This window comes from Delphinus delphis, chromosome 4 (genome assembly GCF_949987515.2).
Source record: "Delphinus delphis chromosome 4, mDelDel1.2, whole genome shotgun sequence".
NCBI classification, from domain to species: domain Eukaryota; kingdom Metazoa; phylum Chordata; class Mammalia; order Artiodactyla; family Delphinidae; genus Delphinus; species Delphinus delphis.
In genome coordinates, this window is record NC_082686.1 from 106896229 (window position 1) to 106912757 (window position 16529).

At 40.8% G+C, this 16529-nt stretch overlaps 1 protein-coding gene across 6 annotated transcripts in view; it reads left to right on the plus strand.

The window, feature by feature from the left end:
* VEPH1 (ventricular zone expressed PH domain containing 1) overlaps positions 1-16529 on the plus strand; it is a 218207-nt gene that overhangs the window by 77915 nt on the left and 123763 nt on the right. For all 6 annotated transcript variants that reach the window (XM_060011229.1, XM_060011231.1, XM_060011232.1 and 3 more), the window contains exon 6: positions 951-1160. In XM_060011229.1, coding sequence (XP_059867212.1) covers positions 951-1160 — 210 coding nt within the window. The remainder of the gene's footprint in view (positions 1-950; positions 1161-16529) is intronic.

A 16529-nucleotide genomic window follows, 5' to 3' on the forward strand; every position in this document is an offset into this window, starting at 1 on the left:
TCTTTCCTGCTTCCTTACTTTTATTATTAAATATTTCCACACCATATTTCTCCAGTTTGAAGGCTCTGATTAAAGTCATCGTCAAGGATCTCTTACATACTTATATTGTCCTTTAAATTGAAACTCTCTGATAGTCTATGGATAATTAGGAGTTAACTGATGAAATGAGGTAGTGGAGAAGACCTTATTACAGAGAGGGAATAATCTGTGCACAGGTCCCATGGTGAGAAGAATTTGAGAGAGAAAAAAATGCCATTGTTACTAAAGTTGAGAGAGCAAGGTGGTCATGTCCGAGATGATGTCTAAGGAGTAGGCAAGTAGGGACTGAGTATGTAGGCCATGTTAAAAATTTTGGCTAGTATCCTAACTTCTAGGAATCTCTAGTTGTTCTGGGTACATAGTAGGTATTCAATAAATATTGTTAATGCCATCTATGCTTTTCAATTCAATTTAATTAGTGGTCAAATTCATTCTTCTCAATATATGCAGCACAGTTGATAATGGACAGCACAACCAATTTCTGAGAACACTACTTGATAATGTTTTCCGTGAGTCTTTAGGAAAACTCTATTGTATATGAGCACCAAAAATAAAATAAAAATAAAAAATTGAAGCTTTCAGGGTGGTTTGGAGGAAATGTAACACTACCGATAAGGACATAGCACATCAAAACTTGACTTACGAATAGAAACATTTAAGCATTTTGAAGCCTTTACTCTTCAATAGCAGAGTGCAGATTTAAAGAGGAAGCAAAAGGAACTGAAGCCTCTGAAATTTTATTGTAAATTTAAAATTTCAGACTTGGGAGATTTGTTTGAGTTCCAGCAAGAGTAATAATCTCAGAATGTGTTGAGTTCAGATTGAATACAAAAAATATTAGGTTGATTCTGACTTAATTAATTTCCTCTTTGTTTCTCTTTCTTCCCTCTTCTTCTCCTTTCTTTCTGTAGGTGGTTCAGAAGTGTATTCCTTTCCTAATCGGGCATTTGAAGGATTCGACCCATAACGACGTCATCCTAAGCATCCTCATAGAGATAGCAAGCTATGAGCCAGTGGCTTTGAACAGTTTTCTTCCAATGCTGAAAGAGATTGCTGAGAGATTCCCCTACCTCATTGGACAAATGGCGAGAATCTATGGAGCTGTTGGGCATGTGGATGAAGTAAGTATGGGTTTTTTTCTCTCCATTTCCCTAAATTCCATCAGCACTTAATCCATAGGAGCTCTATGACCTACAAATTTGTCCTGAGACTTCTGAGAGTTTCGTTTCTTTCTCTCTCTCTCTTTTTTTTTTTTTTTTTTTTTTTTTTTTAATGCATGGACAGCAGCCTCTGGATCAAGGGCACATTGTAGCAGGGTTATGTGGAAGGTTCAGGAAGTGAAGATTTCATTGCTGGAGTGTCAGTGAGGAAGGCGAAGGGTTACAATGGAAAGAGCACTATGACAGATTCAAGACCACTTTGTAATAACAGCAACCAGTAAGAGTTTCATCTCATTTCTGGTTGCAATTCTGGTCAACCAGGAGACCATCAGTAAACACAGAGTTAGGTCCCAGAGACTGCATATTAATGAGAACCCATAGCTATCCTGTCAGTAATTGCCTGGACTCTATGTTTTGAGCCCTCTACATGATGTTACTTGAGAGAGTGCAGTAAACGTTCATGGATGTTTAAAAGTCCTAGTCTAAATATTTGCATAATAAAATCTTTCGGAAGGGACAACAGGATGCCGCCAGAGCTTGTGGGGACTAGGCAACTAAGAAAGAATTTCCAGAAATTAAAGTTCTGAAGGGTGTGTGCCTGCATGTATACACACACATGCATGTCTCTCTGGCAATTTCATATTGGGATTTAGGATTTTTATCTTTTAAAAATAAAAGCAAATATATAATCGATAGAGGAAAGCTTTTACTTTCACCCACTTACCCATACTGTAGTTTCCTATTAGATAAATATAAAATTGTACAGCTCTTAAAAGAGATTTCATAGTTCACCAAGTTTAGCAATCTGTTTTGTTTGATTTCTGCTGAGATTTGTGGAGAGCCTGGTGAATGCCAGGCTTCCTCCTAGTTGAGGGCCTTACTCCTCTAGTTTCCCAGAAGAAGGTGGGAGAACTGGTCTCCCAAGCAGTGTGTATTTATGAATGTGACAGTGACTCTTGTAAAAGGATTACTCGGTACTGACGTGCTGCTTAGTGTAATCCCTTTCCATTCAGTGCTGTTTGGAATGTCTCCTGCCTGCCATGATCTGCCTTGTGGTAACAGTTTCTGTGCCCATCGCCTTTGCTGCCAGGAGAGGCTGCTGGTATGCCCAAGTGCTTTTAGGCCAACTGTAACCAACAGCTGTTTGCCTGAATCTGCTGACATTGCAGATTTTTGCATGGACCAAAAAATTCAACCTCTGGTGTGCAAGGCCTTGGAATCTTCAAGTGGTAGTTCTTTTTGTCACAAATACATTTACGATTCATTAATGTGTAGTGATGCACATTGAAAGTGACTACACCTCCCATAGAAAATGTAATCTGTAAACAAAGCAAAACAAAACAAACAAAAAACACTAGCCACTGTAGGTTTATCTGAACTAAGGCTAACTTGAGAGAGAATGGACTATTAGGTGACATTTTTTGTGACTCCAGGTGAGTGCAGAGAGAAGGCGAGGAGGGTCCAAAGAGCCTCAGGGATCACTTATTTCAAAATTCAGAATATCAGAATATTCTGTCTCTGTCTCTCTCACCTCTCTCTCTCTGTCTCTGTTTCTCTCTATCTCTATCTCTGTCTCTCATTCTCATGTGCCCATGGAGGCATCTATGTTTGGGAGAGAAAAAAATTTTTTCTGATGCTTCTGATTCACCTCCTCAGCAGAGAACAATTTTAGATCAAATACTTTCCAAATGTTTCTGAATATCAGGACTATATTAGGAACTTTTTTAACAAAATAAGTTCTTGGGCCCCATAGAATACCTACTAAATGAAAAACTCCAGGAAAGGGACCCATGAATCTGGATTTATGGGACACCCCTCCCCCACGTCTGCCAGGGTAATTCTGATGCAGCATTTTGTGGATCAGTATTTGAGATCCCTTGACATAACATATTTAAAGCATTTTATCTTTTAGACAAAGGATCAGTCAGGCCTTGTCCATCACCCATCCTGCCCTCCTCCATCAAGTCATGTTAATCAATTAAAACTTTTCCAGACTACTGATATAGCAGTTTACATGTGGTCAGGAATAAATAACACAAAAATTCAACAATGGTTTAAACAAAGATACACATCTATTTCCCTTGCACATAAAGAAGTCTAGAAGGCAGTCAGTCTAGAACTCCATGTTTCAGAAACCCAGGCCCCTTCTCCTTTGTTGCTCTCCTATCCTTGAGCACACCAAAGAGCACAGGGCTTCTATCTCATGGTCCAAGATGGCTACTCCTCTCCACCCATCAATTCAACATTTCAGCCAGTAGGAAGGGGAAAGGGGAGAAGAACTCTTCCAGACAGTCAAACACAACCTATTGTTTATAGCCCATTGGCTAAATAAAACAAAGCTGCAGATGACCATACCTAGCTGCAAGGGAGGCTGGAACATCTAGTCTGGATTTAGGTGGCCATATGCCCAGCTAATCAAAAGAGAAGGACAGAAAGAAATGACAGGGGACAAAGAATGTCTCTGTTGCAGTTCATCAAGTCATTCGTTTCTCTGGGTCTCTTTTCTCTCCTCAAAAATAAGTAATGTCTTTGCACTGGATTACCGCCCTTCTGGCTCTGATATTCTTGAATTCCATTATTCCATTTCATTTAAGATCAGACTGACACAATTACCTATGAATGTTAGTCAGGATCCTTTACTCAGAAATAATGCCTAAGATATCAGCCTTTGAAAGTCCTTCTTTTAGTTTTAAGAATGCTAAAATTCAGATGTCCCAAGAATTAGTAGTCTAAGCAGCTATTAACTGCTTAATTTGAGTAAACCTGTTCAATGTTCTAAAAATTTTGTGGAGCCATATTCCTAAAGACCAAAACCAATAAGCAAGATACATGTGTATGGTTATTTCTCTCCAACCTCTTTGCAGAAGGAAACAGAGAGTTACTGAAGTACATTGCCAGGTGGGTATGAGGGCAGAAGTCAAGTATGGGCTCCTGGCTACCTATGGAGGAGGACATTGCAATAAAAAGAGAACAGCAGGAACTTTGCCCTAAAAAGGCCCAGCTGTTTTCTGTGTGGAGAGCTTGGTCTGTGTGACATAAAGGGACATGGGGATATATGAGACATGGAGATGTTTAGGGTGTTAATGATGAGACAGCCACAGGACCCTAGTGATCTCAGGCCCTAGGATCCTCTTTCTCAGTCTCATCTAAAAATTTCCCAGCCTCATCTAAAAATTGACGTCATTAAAATATTTTTTCTCTTTGACACCAGAGTAAAATTTTCAGATGTATTCAGGGGTTCCAAGTATCAGATGATTTCTGTTGCTAGGATTTTAAAAGATTTTGGAAATACAGAAAAGCCGATGCAATTTGAGTATCTTGCTTCAACTTCTGAGATGCGCAGTCTGTGACTGATTGGAGCCTACTGTTGATCCCTCCCTTGCTGCCTGCCTTCCAGCAAACTGCACTGTTTGATCCTTAAGAGGAAGAGGGGAGTCTCCAGGGGATGTAAGGCTGTCAGGCCCAGGGTAGCCTCAGGGGTAGAGTCAGCGTGGAATCAATCACACATGTTATTAATTGACTTCTGCCCCACCTTCTGTGCCTGCATAAAGCCAAGTGTAGGAACTGCAGGGCTGGCTATGGGGAACCATACCACGTGTGCCTTTCTTTCAAATCAGCACCCATCTGGGTGGGCAAACTGTTTTCAGCAGCTGCTAGCAGTCACAGTCTTCCCATCTGCTGATGTAAACCCAGCAGAGGAAAGTTGTATCTATAAAACAAAAAATAACACCCTATAGATACTTATTTTTGCTATCTCCCAAATTACCTCAGGGATCTTTTTTTGCCCAGATTTGGAAAGAAACCATGCTTAATAGCCATGGTGCTTGTGTCACTATAGGAGGCTGTAGGGTGGTGACTCACAGGCAATTTTCAGGTGTGTTCCGGCATCCAAAGTACATATGTTGGATGGAGAGTGAAACTAGAAGGAACAAAGGGCAGAGAAATCTACCCACTTCTAGGGTAACTGATGAGTGGTTGCCTCTGAGGTGTACCTTCTTTGGCCCTGTCCAGTAAAGGACACAGCTGGCTCTTCATAATGCCAGGATACACCCCACTTCTGTGGTGTGTTCAGTTGAAGCAGATGCACAAATAAGGAATATTATTTTATTAGACATGTCCTCAGCATGGCAAAAATACACAGGTCCTTCTGTCTTTCTCAAATGAGGAGACTATATAGTGGAGACCTCCAGACAACAGCAGAAATGACTTAGTACTTTCTGAGGGTCCATCCTCAGACCTACATCCAGAGAATTCATATAAAGCCCTTAGCACAGTGCCTGGCATCGGGTAAGTGCTTGATACATTTCAACTCATAATAGTAATAATAAAAACAACAGCAATATAATAAAATCCTACCCAGTTGGAGAGTGTTACTGAGAGAGGAATGTGTTTCTTCCCACTCTAATGCATCTCTTGTAGAATTACCAGTTTTTTTCCTAAAAATGCAAGTGTGATCCTACTTCCTTGCACAAAGTCTTCTGTTGGCTCCTCCACTGCCTATAGGATGCCATCATCTTGGCTTGGCCCTACTCTCCCTCTCTAGCTTTAACTCTTATCTGTCCAGGCTGTTCCAGCCCCGCTATGTTCTGTCTGTTAGCATTTTACATCCTTCCCTGAGCACACCTTGCTCTGACGTACGTCGTGATCCTCACAGCCTATTCTTCTGCCTGGATAGTTTCCATCCCCTGCTCTTACTTATCTTTCCTGACCCAGATCAAATGTCGCCTCCTGTGTAAGCTCTTCCAGTTCCCTTAGGCAGTTAGTCACCCCCTCTATGCTCCCACCTCACTCTGGCTGTACCTCAAAGGCCATACCGACTGTGCCATGTCATAATTTGCCTGTCCATGCCTATGTCTTCTCCATGAGTTTCTGAGCTCTCATAGGAAGGAATCATACCTTATCCATCTGAATTCGCCTGTGGCCAAAAGAAGTCATGAGTACTCTAGAGTACTGTTAACTAAGAATTTGAAGGTTGGATTCTCACTAGCCACGTTCCTTCAGTCAAGTCTCTGTCTAATTCTTCTAGGTGACATAACTATAACTTAAGAGAAAGGAGAAGAAAATATTAAGATGGAAAGTGTTGTTGACTCTTCAGAGCCTACACAATTTGTCTCTAATACCTAACAGGTGAAGGATGAGAATAAATTGGATAGCGGACCTGACGTTATTAACCAGAAAGCATATGATGAGCCATGTCTATCTGTGATTCCCAAAGATCCTGGCTCTTGGTAGGTGACATCAGAGAAAAATGATGTTGAGTGGATCATGAAAAGAGGTTTTCAGTGACTTCCCTGGTGGTCCAGTGGTTAAGACCTTGCCTTCAAACGCAGGGGGTGTGGGTTTGATCCTTGGTCGGGGAGCTAAGATCCCACATGCCTCATGGCCAAAAAAACAAAACATAAAACAGAAGCAATTTTGTAACAAATTCAATAAAGACTTTTAAAATGGTCCACATCAAAAAAAAAAATCTTAAAAAAAAAGAAAGAAAGAAAGAAAAGAGGTTTTTATATATGAGAGCTCAGCAGGCAGCAAACCGGTTGAAGTACAGCTCCCAGGAGGAACATTCACCACTGTAGACTGAGCAGTGATCACCACCTAGGATATGTCTGTGTAAGAACGCATTGCATGAATGATCTTGCTGCCCATGGGGACATCCATACAGTGTAACATGGTGGCTAAGAGGGTGGTCTTAAGAGTCAGACCGCCTTGGTTTGAATCCTCACTCACTGTGTGGCCTTGAGCAAGTTACATCACCTCTCTAGATTCAGTTTCCTCATCTGTAAAATAGGAATAGCAGCATTATTTACCTCGTAGTTTTGTTGTGAGAATTTAATGAGTTAAACCATGGAGAACAGTTTCTGGCAAATGGTAAACATTCGATAAAAATCAGCAATTTATTACTTCCTCAGTGGTGCTCAGGGCTTTCTCATTGCATTTATTTGGACATAGACTGAAACTTAAGCCAAACAGACTGAAATCAGGGAAGACAGTAACAGGTTAATGGTGTGCCTCAGGGAAAGAGACTGAGTGGATGTGTATGTGGGGGACAAGTCAAAATAAGGACAGAAATAAAAGGAATGAGGTACTGCATGTACCATCAAAGGTATAAAGCGGGACTGGCTGTATCTTCTTTCCTTGTTAGGAAATAACTGGTATATATAAATTTTTTTCCTCAGAGTGGAATGTATTTCTGCATTATATTTATATTGTAGACCACCATTCCTGAGGGGAATAAAAGTAACAAAAACAATAATAAAGCCACATTTTGTAAAAATTTTTATAATTTAAAATAAGCCTAGTTTTCTTGGGGGCACTGGAAGTGCATTGCTTTCCATAAAGGGCAGGTGGTCCCCAGCTCCCCACCTATAAAAACAGCTCAAATAAGTTTGCAGCAATTTTTTTAAAAACTCTCATTAACTAAATCTGAAGTGGTTTAAATTAGATCCAGGCCAGATTGCCTTTTCTTGCCCATGAAGAACTGAAGTAGAATGCTTCAATTCCAGAGGCTTTATTTTTTTCATTATTTTCTTCACTCATTAGACTCTCTGAGCCACGCAGGTGGTCTCAGCCCCCTTGGTTGGGTATTGCAGTTATTACAACCCTCTTTCCTAATGTGGGTCCACATGCAAAAGAGACTTCTTTAGGAATGGCTTTGACTTTTTTGAGAGGACAAACTGCATTCATGTGTTCTGTCCATCTACCTAAGTCTCAAATAAACGAACTGAAGCAATTTTAGTTTAAGAGTCCCATCCTCACCAGGACCTCATCTCATTAGAAGGCACACACTACTACAGAGCACACCCTCCATAGCTGTGTTTCCCCCGCCCTATGCCAGACCCGCAAGGCAGCCAACCTATGTGGCGGAAACAGAGATGCCCTAAACTGCTCTTTACACATGATCTCATAGTACGTGGAAGGATGTTACGGCCAGCTGTTTTCCTTAGCTGGAGACCAGCAGTTTGCACCTGTGAAGAATCAAATGGCATGCCCTGAGGGCGGCCACTGCCAGGGCGGGTGTGAAATCCTGTGCCCTCTGCCTTGTTTTCCTAACTGGCTGGAATATGCTGGCCAAGCACCAGGGTGTGTTTATTACATCCTCTCTGGGCTCAGAGTCTTGGACACGTTTCAAGTAGAGAAGTGACACACATCTTGCCCAGGTCGCGTTTCTGTGACATCCGGCAGGCCTTCCACAAAAACACTTGCAGGAGGAAAAGGAAAAGAATGACAAAGGCAACTGAGAACCACATTACTGTCCTCATCCTGACTGTGTGGAAAAACATCCTGCGACATAGGAGCTGGATGGATGCTATGCATCTCTAACTAGGAAATCAAGACTAAGGGCCCTAGGGGCCATTCCACAAGATGAAGGACCTGTGACTTAAAAACCACAGTTTCCCCAAGGGTGGGGGATTTAGTTAAAACTTTGGAAGGTTCAATGTCTTTGGGGAAGCCTTGGTTGGTGCCAGCTGGCAGCTACTTAATACTACAGAATTGCCATCATCGGGGAAGATTCTTTTTTCCAAAATGCAAGTAGCTTTATTGTTTTTTATATTGTAAAAAGGGTACATGCTAATTGAAATGATATTAATAAGTCTCTCGCAGAGTGTAAAGAAAACAAAAAAATCTTTTAAGTATATACAAGATATGCTTTCACATAACAGAGCTGATTTTCCATAGCCTCCCTCAATGATATAGGGTTGAGTCGCTGATTCTTTCTGAGTGCAAACCCCAGTGCTGGTGGTGAAGGGAACACAGAGAGGAGAAAGACATGGTCCCTGCCCTAGAGGGGCTCACAGTGAATGGGGGGCAAGAGAGATGTACAAACAGATGATTAGAGTTTAACTTGGTGCCTGTTAACTACTGATTTCTGAACTGGATCAAGAAGGAAAGAACTCACCTTGTGTGGCTGAGTTTGGAAGTGTGTTCTAAGTGAGGCTTGTTGCATGATAGGATTATGTCAGGGGAGGAGGAGGAAAGTATTCATGGGAGGACACAGCTGGTGCAATGGCATGCAGCTGGGGGAAAGCCTTCTGGAAGCCATGAAGAGTTTCAAGTGCCTGGATAATGGAGGGAGGGGAGAGGGATGAGGCTGGATGGTAGACTGGTTCCAGATGATGGAAACTCCTCATTGATTAGCAGGCAGTTCTTGTTTTCTACCTTCTCTCTCCAAACTTAACTTATCACTGGTGTCCAGGTCACGTGGGAACAGTATTTTGTTTCCCTTTATTGTGTAGACAAGCAAATGAATACTGTGTACCTCAGAGTTCCCCAGAAACTAAAGAGCCTGTTAAAAGGACAAACAGTCCCCACAAATAGTTGCAAATGTAGGATAGTAATGGTTACAAAAGTTACATGTTGCAGCAATTTTCAACAGTGTCTTGTAATTATCAACTGTAATTTAGGCCAACCGACCAAATCCACAAGGGGCTCTCAGTGGCTCTGTGAGGGGAGAGCTTGGCAAGGCCTAGAAAGGGGCCTCTGCTTGACCAATCTCCCCTCAGGATTGAACCCCAAGGATAGTTAGCCTGGTCCCCGCAGATCTCACCTTCTCTTTTCAGAGGGGACTTCTGCCTTTCTTATACCGGTGTCTGTGAGGAAGCAGGCCTGTGCCTGCCCCACCAAAAGCATAAAGTTTCCACTTAGCGACTGCCCTTCTAGGCTTGAGCTTAAGATGTAAACGAATCCTGGATTCATCAGAAAGGACAACGTGGCATTGGCAGCAAGTGGGTTGCTACTTCCAGCTCAAATCCTGCTGCTCTTTTAAGGCTGTAGCACAGACCTTGCTCTGCCCATAGCCCTTAGGCTTAAATCACTTCAGCATAAGCCAGCTCTTCTGATCTCTGGTGGCCTTGGCCTGCAGCGGCTTGAAGCAGGGTTTTGGTTCCTGGCCAGTGATTGAGGTCTGGTTGCAGCCGTGAGAGCACCGAATCCTAGCCACTGGACCAGTGGTCAGCGACAAGGCCCTGGCCCTATGGCTTTGCAGAAAAAGAATTCCCACAAAGACGGAAAGTAGTGAAACAAGTAAAGTATTTATTAGGAGAAAAACGAGTACAGTACGTGTGGATAGACACACGGGCAGGCTCAGAGAGTCACGCCCTCGTGGCAGTTTGAATCACTTTTATGGGGCATTTCTTCCGGGTTTCCTTTGGCCAATCATTTTGATCTGCCTGGTTCAGAGTCCATACCTGGTTCAGAGTCCGTATTTGGTATAGCTCAGGATTTTTCCATGTGTGCACACACATCTCTTAGCCAAGGTGGAGTCCACTGAAGAGGCCTATGTGTAGGTTTGGCCACTTGGTATCACTCCCCTTTTTTTTTTTTTTAATTTCAATTATAATATTTTTTATTTTTAAAAATTCTTTTTGTTTCGCAAATTTGCAAGATCATTACTTTTTTATATTTTATTTTATTATTACTATTTTTTAACATCTTTATTGGAGTATAATTGCTTTACAATGGTGTGTTAGTTTCTGCTTTGTAACAAAATGAATCAGTTATACATATACATATGTTCCAATATCTCTTCCCTCTTATGTCTCCCTCCCTCCCACCCTCCCCATCCCACCCCTCCAGGCGGTCACAAACCACCGAGCTGATCTCCCTGTGCTATGCGGCTGCTTCCCACTAGCTTTTGACCTCCAAGGAGCCTTTCTCTGCATGTGTAGCTGGGGAGGTCTCCTGACTTTGAGAATGAGGAATATGTGGTCTATCTGGGCAGGGCCCAGCCTCCTCTCTCAATTGTCCTGTTATTCCCTTCTCGGAGTATCTGTCCACAGGGAACGAACTCAAACCATTTGCTCCAGGGGCCTGTCTCTCTCCTGCTTCCCTTCAACTGCCAGCATCTGCATTTCTGAGTCTGTGGTTTTCCCCAACTCTACAAGCCACCCGCTGACATGCATGGCAGGATAGATGTGTGACGAATATCACCCCCAGCCCCACTAGCAGCCTTCAACCAATGATGGGGGTATTTATACCCCGACTCTGTCACTCCTCAAATGAGGTAACTCTTTTCCCAGAATCTCCTGGCATCCCTTCCGAGCTATTTCCCTTCTCTGCCTCACTCTTCTACTCCTGTACTCATCTGCTGCAGTTTCCAAATAGATGATTTGCACATAAATCATCTCAGGGTCTGTTTCTGGGGAGCCCAATCCAAGAAAAAGTCATTTCCATACCCTCCCAGGCCATCACCATCTTCCCTGCTCTGAGCATGTGAGAGTGTACAGCTGTAATGTGGAGTCTGCACCTGACTTTCTTCTGGTTGCATTTGCCTTCTGTTCGCTTGATGTATGAATCCACACACTCCCAACCCACTCTAATACCTTACATTTCCTTGTTACCCTGCACTGCAACTGTATTTGTGGCTCCTAGCATGTGGGCCACAAATACTTGCTGACCAGCTGTTACATAGAGACTGGAACTTGACTGGACACTAGTACAAGTCTTGTACTAGTAGACGGCAGCTGATGACATGGCAGGTTGTGAGGAAGACCAGGAACATTAAAGACATTGGGTTCCAGTTGTGGGTGGTGGCTACTGCTTTTCAGGTTCTGTTGGTCTCCTTTCTGTGTGGTGGTCAAAGTGTGGTCCCCAGCTTTGGGCACCACTGGGAACTTGAATCGGAATCTACAAGTTAACAAGATCCCCAGGTGATGTGTGTGCACATGAAAGTGTAAGAGGCACTGGTCTCAAGGATCCAGGCCCCACAGGGCTTATCTGCTATAGGATCCCCCCGGGGGTCTGGGCATGCCCACATACGTATATGCATGCATGATTCATGTATGTTTATAGACACAGCCATACCCCCGCAGGTTTCTTTGTAAGACCCATTTGTTTCAATGTAAATAAATCAATAACCTTTAAAAATGATCATCTTTGGCAATGTTAGGGTAAACAGAAACCCAGGGAGCATCAAACATTATTTATTATACAGTTTCTGAGCATTTATCACACATCTGATGTGTGCAAGGCACTGTAGAGAGTGTAAAGTTAAATAAAATTCAGCTCTTGTGTTGTTGGAAGGGGCTTTGGTTTTTCTTCACTTAGAAATGATCCTTCAGTGGGCTTTGACACTTCCTGTATAACATTCCTAGAATTCCTCACCCCATCCCCACTCCTATGGAAAATGAGGTGGCAATGAGGGGAGGATGAGGGGAGAGTGTTCCTAATTAACAGTTTTAAATAACATAGGGGATATATACAAGATTTTCCTATTGCTTAACTTTTTTTTTTTCCTTGTTACTCAATTCATCATCTTTTGACCAGGATCTGGAAGCATCCCCAAAACCCCCAGCAGGATTTGACACATAGATGGTATCACCATGATGTAAAGTTTTTTTTTAATAACTGTACTCTCAAAAAATATGAGGAGAGTACTTGAAAGTAGATGAATTTTGTTGCATAGCCATAACTATACTATGTGAGCTGATATTTACATTTCAGCTCTCTGCCTTATTTATCAAAAACTGTAAGCCTGATTTTATTTTGTAGTGAATAGGGATGGGGAACTTGGTGCTGGTTCACAGCCCCTAAGAAAAGATGTATCTGACAGTTGGCTGATCAGTCACGCTGAAATGTTCACGTTATAGTTCTTAGCATTAACCAGCATGAGTCTTGTTATCCACATATATATAACACAAAAGAAATTACACTGAGAAGGGTATCTTAACATCAGTTTATTCCTTGTTAAGTAATGAATAAATCTAGAGTAGATAAAGAAATAGTTGCTATTTAAGATTAGTAAATTTAAGATGTCTGGAAAATGTTTTCAGAACTGTAGATTTCCCAACTTCAGCACTATGTAGATCCCATAGAGTTTCAAATATCTGGCAATTCACCCAGAGAAGTGGAAGACAAACACTTTCATAACTATCTCCCATTACTGAAATCTTTATTTACTTAGTATGGTTGATTTTAGAAATCCCTGGATTATACTAAGCTCCTATTGATGTCTACATTTTCTCTGGCTCTTCCTTCGACTGCCTTCTTCTTTGAAGACAAACTTCCTTCAGCTGTACGTAGCATTCTCTGTGACGGTGGTCCCTATCTCAATCAAATGTCCCTTTCCTCCTTCAAAACACTTCCCAGAGCCCACCTTCTCTATGATAGCTCCACATTCCTAAAGCATTATTTGGTGACCAACTCTTTCTCCTTCATGATTGGTAAGTACAAACTGATTGTCAGGGAAGGAGGGTAGTGGGAGGAAACGGGAAGTTACAAAGATTTCCTGAAGGAAATATTCTACCTTTCTCCACTTTAGAAAGTGAGAATTACCTTAAAGGCTAAATGCATAGATTTTAGCATCCCATACAGTAGATAAAATGGAAACAATGGATACAATGAGGTGACTCTTCTATTATTCTGCTGAGGAATGGCAAGATTAAATCATGCTATGGTCTAAATGTGCATGGCCATCCCCACAATTCCTATGTTGAAGCCTAACCTTAAGGTGATGGTATTAGGAGGTGGAGCCTTTGGGCGGTGATTATGTCTTGAGGGTGGAGCCCTCATGTACAGGATTAGTGCCCTTATTAAAGAGTTTCCAGAGAGCTCCTTTGCCCCCTTCTTCCATGGAACCAAAAACCAAATCTGCCAACACCATGATCTTGGACTTTGCAGTCTCCAAAACTGTGAGAAATAAATATTTGTTGTTTACAAGCCACCCAGTGTGTGATATTTTGTTACAGAAGCCCAAATAGACTAAGACAAAACATGAGTCCATTCAAGATCTCAACACAACCTTATCTAAAAATCCTAAAATGCTGTTCTGCTTTATTTCCACTGTTTACATAAAGGTGAGCTCACAAGTGAGTGGAAGGCAATTTGGAAAGTAATTTTTTCCTCCAAGCTACTACATTTCAGACCTTCTCTTCTGAGCACATCCTGGCCAGACAGACATACCTTCAAACCCCCATCCTATTAACTGCAGTTTGTTTGCATATTTTGATTTACTTATTTATTTATGCCCTGCTGACTTCCAGCAAGCAGTTCAGGCAGTTCACAATGAAAACATAGTTGCTATGAGACCAGAAATAATTAACCCAAGGCAAAATCCAGGAACGAGAAAGGGGAGCATTGGGGGGGTAGGGGGCAAGTAGCAAAAAAACTTAAACTATCCTAGCTAAGGAAATCAACAATCTCAGGCAGGGTCACATTTGCAGACTGCATTTTTCCATTTCATTCTCCCCTATAAGTAATGAAATAATATTTATCCAAGTATTTCTGTCTAACTTGTATTTTAGGAGTTACGTCTCAGCTACCATGAATAAAACATCCTGGTGATATTTTTTTGACAGTAAGTAGGTGTAAAGAAAGATAGGCATCTTGTATTTAATTGTATAATGAGTAAATTATGTAATATAATGAGTAAAGTATGGAAAGTTCAATTGTAGCTGATGTATAGTTCAACTGAGTTAAATCTTACCATATTGTTCCTTTTCTAATGACCACAAAGCACTTTTTCTTTTTTTCCTGGCAAAAGGTTCAAACACAATTTCTCTTTCTTTCTTCCTTTCATTTTTCTTTCTTCCTATTTCTTTTCTTTCTTTTTGGACCTGTAATAAGCAACTTTCTTCAAAATGGTTTCCATGATTGGGCCAGAAGACCTGTGGTTACTTTTTTCTATCATTCTGTGATTATACCACATTTGCAAAACAGATATTGTGTAGTTAAAGATGGGCTGCTTCTTTGAGTTCTCTAGAAATGTTTCAATGCTAAAATCCCCAATGGTCTTTCAAAAAGTTTCCTTAATTGAAGCAAAAGAAATAGTGGAACCATTGTTGGGGATAATCAATGAGAGGTCATTTACATGAGGGGACCGTGGTGTGGTGGGAGAAGAAATTCTGGCTCCGTATAATTCATTCTGAGTCGCTTGAGCCCACACAAAAGATTTACCTTTAAAAGGCTAAGTTCCCAAGCCCCCAGTTTTTAAAGAGTAAATCCGAACTGTAGAACCTCTAAATCCTTTATCAACCCACAAAATAACACTATGTTCAAAGCTCAAATTAGATAGATTTCTACAAGCTTTAAGGTCTGTAAGTATTTGGGGGTCAATGCAAAGAAAAAATGCTGGGAAATAAACTCTCAGCACAAATGAAGAGAGATTTGGGTTTTCAGACATAAATGTGGCCACACCAAATGCTATTTAGGGAAAAATAATCTTAAATTTGAAACACTTATTTGACAGCAGACCGTGTTCAGTTTTCTGGCCTTTAAAAAAATCAATCATACTAAAAACATAATTTATTTGGTTACATTATTGTCTCAAATAGCAAGACATTTCACATTCTCTGATTTCTACTTTAAATCCTAAGTCAACTTCATTGAAACCTCTCTTTGAGGAAGACATAGTAAGTTCAACATTTAAATAAAAGCCATAACTGCTTTATACGTACAAAAATTATACCTTGTATTTTTTTGTTTTGTTTTTTTTACAAGGGCAGGGTTTACTTTAGCATTCTGTGCCTAATGCACGGAGTTGAACTGAGTCCAGTAGATCCTTAATTTTTGCCATGTTACAAAATTTGAGGTTCATTCAAAACAAAGGATACATCTGTTTTCATCAGCTGCTTCTTAAATTTTATTACTGGGACTTATTCTTTTTAATTGTTTTGCCTAAGCAGTATTGTTTTACTAGGCATGATTTATTACTCTCCCATGTGCCCACAGAAACTGTGTGTTCCTGAAATCATGCAAACTAAATCAAAAATCATAAGGAAAGGATGGGAAGTTATTCCCTTTACATTGGATTAAATGATCATTTAGAATATGTAAATATGTTTAAATTATAATAGAGCTTTGTTTTTCAATGGGAAGAAAAATATGTTCAATTAAGTCCAAGCTGATATAAAGAAAATTGAGGCTTGATCAGAGGATAGAAGAAAGAATTGAGGAATACGACTTTTTGGAACGCTATTTTAAAAATCAGCTCAAAATTGGAGGATTATCTGCCTAAGGAGACATTAACAGTGTTTTTGTTTGTATATTCTCTACTTCGTTCCACAAAAAGAGTTCTCAGGCAGCTTGCTCTCTCAATGTTCTATTTAAAATAAAATATCAAATCTTAGCTTTTGAACATGATAAACTAACAGCATTTGATGCCTACTTACTGTGCAAGCATTTTGTGTATATTTTTGTGCTAGTATTTTCAGGCTAGAAGAGCGTATCCTTGTCTGGGGGTAGCATAATTTTTAAAGAGTAAAATTTATTAACTGTAGAATTATCTTGGAACTTATAGATTACTGGATGACTTTATTTTACTGGACCATTACTGCCTTGTCTACTTCAATAATGGCGACTTTTTGTGGAATTGAAAATGTTATAACTGTAGAATAT